Below are 7,500 nucleotides of genomic sequence, written 5' to 3'. Positions count from 1 at the left end.
GCAGGCACGCCGGGCTACCTCTCACCCGAAGTCCTCAAGAAGGAACCTTATGGAAAACCTGTAGACATCTGGGCTTGTGGTAAGTTGTGTGTGTGTGTGTGTGTGTGTGTGTGTGTGTGTGTGTGTGTGTGTGTGTGTGTGTGTGTGTGTGTGTGTGTGTGTGTGTGTGTGAGGGAGAGAGAGAGAGAGAGAGAGAGAGAGAGAGAGAGAGAGAGAGAGAGAGAGAGAGAGAGAGAGAGAGAGAGACTTAATATTTAAATTTCAACACTAGGTTTTAGAATTACAGCAATATTAGCACTATCCTTCACATCATATTTCCAAGTCAGTTTCAAGATTGTTTAACAGCAAGAATAACAGTTGCATTTACTGTCTATCCTTGAATATATCTCTGATATTAAGCCCACATATCTTGCTTTACCTTTCACTTCTATCAAATTCTCATGAACCCTTTTTTCCACAGGTGTAATCCTATACATCCTCCTGGTGGGTTACCCTCCTTTCTGGGATGAGGACCAGCATAGGTTATACGCCCAAATCAAGGCTGGAGCTTATGATGTAAGTTCACCAGCGGATGATAGGCAGGGTTGGAGGAGCCTCTGGTGGGGGTGGAGGGGTTGTGGTTACTGTCTGGTCATGAGTGTTTAAATTTAGGTTAATTTAGACCATTTTTTAGTTTATTTGGAGGATTTGTTTGTTTAGAGAGAATGAGATGAGTAAGTAGAGATAGATAGATAAATTGACTGATTGATAGGTTTGCAGTTTATAAGTATATATGACTTGTTTATACATGCATTAGGCTAAATCCTTTGTTTGATATATTTCAATTTTGTATAATGATTCTGAGTGATTCTTATTTTGTAATATGATATTTGTTATGTTTAGAGAATTATAAGATAAATTACCTTTTGTTAAAAAAAACAGTATCATAGTGTCTCATATTTTCATTATCTACTTTCTTTTACTACTCTTTTTTTATCATCTCACTGTATCATGACACAATCACAGAAATTAATGATATATTACTGTTTACAGTATCCATCACCAGAATGGGACACGGTAACTCCAGAAGCCAAAAACCTTATCAACTCAATGTTGACTGTTAATCCAGCCAAGCGTATTACTGCTGCTGAAGCACTGAAGCACCCATGGATCTGCGTATGTTGTTCAAACATGTTTCCTATTAACTTCCCTATTTTTTGCAGCTGTTATTAGGAACATTTTATGATTTCCTTTCATTAAAAGGATGTGGAGATGAATCATATATGAATTTGAATAATAATGAATGACAGTCATGTGTCTTGAGATGATTAATTGTTGACATATTTGAGAGATGTATCCACAGAGAGGATCAAAGTGGTACACATCTATATAATGAACATTTCTCATTTCTCCCCTTAGCAACGTGAGCGTGTAGCCAGTGTGGTGCACAGGCAAGAGACTGTCGACTGCTTGAGAAAATTCAATGCCAGAAGAAAGCTAAAGGTAAGACCACTTTGATATATGTATTGCTCTTGGAACAGAATATCATGACACCGCTCTCACAGGAGTATCATTGTAGGCTAAGTGTATTACAACTGTGTTTAAGAATGTAATGTAATTTTCATATTAAAGAAATTGAATAATAGAGATAATGTTAAAAGCAAGATAATGAATTATTTTTAATATACACTAAAAAGAAGAAAAAAAGGAAAAAAGGAGATCTTTATATTTGGCTTCTAGATGGATATGATATACACAATATCTTGTAACTATTGCAGATAGAAAATAAAATTCAAACTTCAACTCCATTGTGTAAAGTCTATAATTTTTCATATAAATATCAGAGTAATTATAAGTTTTTAAAAATTGGGTTATCTGGTTTTAATGCTACTGAGTATTTATTCTTTAATTTGGTATATGTATTCAACAGTGGAGCAGCAGTATCAGTGCTAGGAAGGAATAGTGCCTTTGAGTGGTAGTGATGAAATGGCTATTAAAGTAGAGCAAGTAGGCTAGATATTAGACATTGGTGTGAGGGAATAAGGAAAGCATCATGGAATACAGTTCATGATTTAAAAAATGCTAATTTTAATCAGGGAATAAAGGGTACCTCTTGAAGAAGGGTTTTTAGTCTTTCCAATAGTTTTCCTGACATACATGTTGCTGTTAGATAATTCAAAGTGACAGTAAAATTAAGATATTTGTTTGTAATCTAAATGAACCAGTTTTTAAATGACTCAGTAGAAAAAAAACATTATTTGTTGACATATTTGACAAAGGAATTAAGACAGCAATAAGATCAGAAGAAAACTGAGAAAAGCTTTTGAGTTATGAGTTTTTTAGCAGTTAATTTGCCTTGTTAGGAACTTAAAAGAAAGGCATTAATGTAAATGAGTTCTTCATCTGATGTAGGAAAAAATCAAATTTTGAACTAGTGGCACCCTGTATGGAATAGAGAAATGAAAGTGTTTTGAATTGGAAGTAAAAAAGTTTTGTGCCAATAATTAATAGTGTGAATGAATGTTCTCCATGGTGACTGAATGATAAAAAATGATGCTTAAGCTGCTCTGCATGACCCAGAAATCAGAATGCCATGCAGTAGTTTCCTGCAAAAGCTCCAATTCATTGGCAAGTTAGCAATAAGACCCACATAACCCATTCATCTAAAGAAGTTTTTTTGTTTGTTTGTTTTTCTATTATAAAACGGGACTTTTTTGTCAAATTCCATAAACTAGAAAGCTTAGTGTTTTTGGTTATTTTCAGTCATTATTGCATAGGATAGCACATAGAGATGTGGACTGATTTTGTTTAATGATCAAGTATATCATTTAATATTATAGATGGCTTGAATGCTGAAGGATTCACTGAATACTAGAGAAATAATCATATGATTTCTTTGCTGCTACAACTTCCAAATGACTACTAGCTTGACATGACTTCAGCAAAAGATGAGAAATAATACCTCTTTGAACCATGTTTATATGTAGCACGATAAGTTTTTTTGTGACTTGTTGAAAGCTCCTCTATGTAGAGTAATAGGAAAGCAGTCTCATTACATAAGCTTCTGTGCATAAAATAGATAGAATAGTTCTCTGGGACACAGAAGTGACAACTGTAATATAGGCTTTATGGAGGATTTAGGGTTGACATAGTTAGCATGCACTTTTAAAGTGTGAAAACCTTCATATGATGATTGTTACTGTCCTAACCATCTATCATATGTCATTTTTAAACTAAACCATTGAATATGTATTATTAATTATCATAAGTAACAGAGTTATCAAACTTTAGAGATAAAAAAAATACTTTCTGTTTAGTTTAGAGGTAAGAGAGCCATCTTCCAAACATAACTGGTGATTCATTCAATAGTCTAAATTGTAGTAACCACCAGTATATTAAAAGTAATGGTTTTCACATGACATTGATTTTAAAAAGTATACAAAATTATTTGAACAAGACTGTCTTACAGTTGATGGAAAATAGACTTGGGAAAGAGGAAGCTAAGATATTCATTATAGAAAAGTTTCTATTGACATATAGTTCAAATTACATTTTATTTTTTATTTTTTACATTTAAGGAATGATTTGAGTTTATCACCATTGCTTCTTACAAAAGCATTATAGATCTTTAAAGAATGTTGCTCTTTTTGTGAAAGGTAGACAGATGAAATTGTAATAAAGACAACTTATAATCAAAAGGAAAATATTTTATTTACTATTTTTGCTTCATCATTTTGATATAGGCTGAAGTCAAGATTGAGAAATAGATTAGATGCAGTTGACCAGTGTCCCAACAAGAAATTCAGTTTTATGATATGACACAAAAGAATACCCTGTATACATTCCTAGATATTAGATTATATCTAGAAAATTGCAGAAATAGAAAGATAATCCTAAGACTTATTGTAATTTGCTGAAGTTAACTCTATTTCTACTGAATGTCAAAGAGAGATAGACTTGTTTAGTCATTGATTTAAAGGAGGTTGTAAGCAAATGCTATTTTAGTTAACAGAAAGGAGAAGAGTTTGTTGGATTAGTGTGAACCCAAGAAAAAAAACAGGATATTATTTTTTTTTTATCAGTGGCATGATATTGTGTCTCGGGAGAAATGGCATATAAAAGTACCTTAAACACTTAATTAAAAAATCATAATCTAAAGTGCTTGTAACAAATTTTGTGACAGTCTTGCAGGTAAGCAGCTTTGTTCAAGAAAAAAGTATCAGAGAACCAGTTATCTATGGGTTATATCCTAGAGTTACATGTTCAGGAAGTTAAAACTTAGAGAAAGTATTTCAAAATCAAACTATGTAACTCCTTAGGATATAACAAATTGTTTCACCAAAAACTCAACAACCAGGAGAAAAAGAATCTGAAAAACAATAGCCTCATTGGGTCGTACTCTGCCTATCTCTCCCTTCCCCAAGTTGTTCTTCTCCTTTGTCTGTGCTTACCTTGGCTGTGTAACTGTGGTTCATGATCTGGTGTGGCCTCATTGCAGGGCGCCATCCTGACGACCATGCTTGCCACTGCGTGCAACTTCTCTAGTAAGTCTGTGGGAATGCTTGTATCAGATTTTCCGAGTTTGTATCTTTTTATTAACATTATTCCAGTTTTCCTCTTTCCTTAACTTTGTTCCATGATATTTTCATGCCCATCTTCACCTTTTTCATATTCTGGGTTTACAGGCTGCTGCTGGATCTGCGCTTATGTAGTCATCTGTTTGATTTTATCAAGATTAAACAGATGAGACCAGTGTAATATCAAACCTGCATATCTTTAGCTTGGTTTTGTAGGGTTTGTTCTGACTGTGATATACAGGTTTGATACTTAACATTGGCTTGTCCTGTATTTTATTTTGTTCCATATCACGGTTTGTCTTTTACCTTTACTACTTTTTTAACACGTGTGATGCTTATTTTGTTTCGACTGACCACTTCTGCTCCATCTGCGATCTTGGGTACTTGGTCTCCAGCCAACATTCTCCACACCTACATCCTTGTCCATAACCCCAAACCGTATTGCCTCAAACAATAAACTTATTGATTGGTCTTCACCCTAACCTGCTCTAAGGCTTTCTATTTAATTCCCTTGAGCTCCTTGCTGTCCAGCCCTCTTCCTCCTAATATCACCTTGTATCATTTCATTTTCTTTGAACAACCCTATTTCCTGCCAGCTCTTTCTCCATTCCTACCCTGTGCTATCCTCCTCCTGTCAAGCCCTTACCGTTGGTTGCCGTGTTGCAGGGTGCGATCCTGACGACAATGCTGGCGACTCGCAACTTCTCCAGTAAGTACGAAGCACAGGGTAAGTGGGCATCCCCTCTAGGCGGCAGTGGAACCCTAACCTCCCCGCTGACTGACTCCTTGTACCCCAGTTTAAGACTCCCCTCAATCAAGTCATTGCAATGCCATATGTTCAAGTTGTGGAATCATCATGCTGAGAGGAAATGGCATAGCTTTGAGTTGGGACTGGAACGAGCGCTTGTAATCCAGAGTGTCCTATCATGTGCTGCTCACATTCACTTGTTGGAGCACACTTCATTTTCAGTATACGGAAGTGGGTTGGAATTAATGGCACCATAGATTACAAGTGTCCTTTCAGGATGGGTTATTGGGGGGAGTCAGGGGCTGATGATATAAGCACTCCTACCTAAGATTCTTTGCACTCCTCTGGGTCATGATCTTTGTGAAGTTAAAGATTATCCATGTATCTGCCCTAATGGCTTGTGGTCATCCTATTCGTGGACTCTTTAGTAGAGAATAGACAGAAGTCCCTGTGTTCACGCTTTTAGTGCAATGTCCAAATCTTTGCTAGATTTTGGAATGTAATTTGATAAAGAGAGATACAAAGTGGTAAGAGACGTTGCAAGAAGCCTGAAGGAATGGGACATATTTTCATTTAGTGTTTTGATGTTACCATATTTTATGTTGCAATAAATCTAACAACTGGTGTCAAGAGCTCACCACAGATGTGATAAATAATATCAGTGAGGGCGAATTTAAAGCAGGTAATGGCCACGTACGTGTGTGAGCTGTTGTACATTTAACGTCTTTCAGATTATTGTCTTACACGTACAGTATGATGAACCATTCATGTAGATAATGATAAGACTGGTAAATTAAAGATTCTACATGTAAATTTTTGAAGAAGTTTATGTTTTTTTGTCATTTCCTGAAGTAAATGTACATTATGGCTTAAAGAGTTGCTAATCGTAGTATTGTAGTGAATACTTGATCCCTATATAAAATAACTGTAGATGAATTTTGATTACTGTGTTCAAAATTGGGTCTAACTGAACTCAAATTTAAACACAGTGTAGTGACAAAAAGGTTACCAGAGAATAACATAAATGGCTGTCGACTATTGGTGGTTCTTGTAATAATTATCAGTAGCACACAAACATACAAATACCACATATACACACATTTACAAAGAAAGAAATGAAGTAAAATGAGAGAATGAGTGAGTGAGGAGGTAGTTAGTGACAGAAAAGGTGTAATTTAAGTATTTGTGACTGTAAATAAAGTAAGAAGTAATTAGTAAAAGAAACAAGATGGTAAGTCAGTTGATGGTTTGAATGAGAATTGATGCCTTGTAATATCTAGAATTTTATTGCTTAGGAACTATACTGTATGTGTTTGGGAGAGGTAAACAATATTAGATGCTGATTATGCTGGGAAAAGGAGGTAGGGCATATTTCATGTGGGTCAGTTATAGCTACTTATGCAGCAGTGTTGGTAATAGAAATAGGGGGTAAGGAAGGAAGGTGTCCTTGTGTGAGGGAGAGAGGGGGAAGAAAGAAAGAAAGAAAGAAAGAAAAAAGAGAAAAAGAGAGGTAGGGAGAGAGAGAGAGTGAGAAAGAAAGGGACATAAAGTGAGTAAGCGTATATATGTGAAGAAATCACATCCTGAACACAAGTATAAGTATGGTATAGATACATGTAGGTAAAACATATATTCAGAGTATAAACATCTTATCAGGTAGTGGAAGTCCTTCACTAAGCCCATCCCTAAGTAAAATACTTTTCTACATTTTGCTTCAGTTATATGTGTTTAGTAATAGTTATTTTCTCTTTGGTCGCTGTTGTAGTGTAGATCAACAAGATGTGTAGTTTAAGCAGCACATAAACCTTATGGGTTGTAATTTCAAGCTGTGTGTATTGTTAACTTCCTAAATCTATTATTATATAAGCAGTTCTCATTATGTTTGGCTTTTTACATATCAGTAAATCTATGGTAGTTAAGAGATTACGAGTACTTGTCCTCCTTTTAACTTCCCATTCTAAATGTTCAAAATTTAATCTTCAATGTACAGCGTGTTTCTTTCAATTTTCCTTCTTTTTAATTAAATGTTTTTATTTTTCTGCATTTTAGGCCCTTGTTTGCCAAAGAATGAATTGATTATTTTGCCACCCCAAATTCTTACAGAAATATAAATTAGGAAATTTTATGATATATAAAGATGATAAGTTTTCTCTCATACCAGAGGATATTAATAAAGATGGTCCTTTTTTTCTCAGA

At 34.9% G+C, this 7,500-nt stretch overlaps 1 protein-coding gene across 7 annotated transcripts in view; it reads left to right on the top strand.

Moving 5' to 3' along the window:
* Positions 1-7,500, top strand: part of LOC113826924 (calcium/calmodulin-dependent protein kinase type II alpha chain) — a 92,448-nt gene that overhangs the window by 17,722 nt on the left and 67,226 nt on the right. For 4 of the 7 annotated variants that reach the window (XM_070118235.1, XM_070118232.1, XM_070118238.1 and 1 more), the window contains exons 4-8: positions 1-79; positions 461-555; positions 1,033-1,155; positions 1,399-1,482; positions 5,223-5,283. The exon at positions 1-79 is cut by the window's left edge and continues 5 nt beyond it. In XM_070118235.1, coding sequence (XP_069974336.1) covers positions 1,090-1,155; positions 1,399-1,482; positions 5,223-5,283 — 211 coding nt within the window. In that variant the 5' untranslated portion in view covers positions 1-79; positions 461-555; positions 1,033-1,089. Of the gene's footprint in view, positions 80-460; positions 556-1,032; positions 1,156-1,398; positions 1,483-4,477; positions 4,524-5,222; positions 5,284-7,500 lie in introns of all 7 variants that reach the window. The other 3 variants (XM_070118234.1, XM_070118237.1, XM_070118233.1) reach the window with 2 other exon arrangements.

This window comes from Penaeus vannamei, chromosome 41 (assembly GCF_042767895.1).
Source record: "Penaeus vannamei isolate JL-2024 chromosome 41, ASM4276789v1, whole genome shotgun sequence".
NCBI classification, from domain to species: Eukaryota; Metazoa; Arthropoda; class Malacostraca; order Decapoda; family Penaeidae; genus Penaeus; species Penaeus vannamei.
This window is presented reverse-complemented; position numbering and strand designations above follow the sequence as displayed.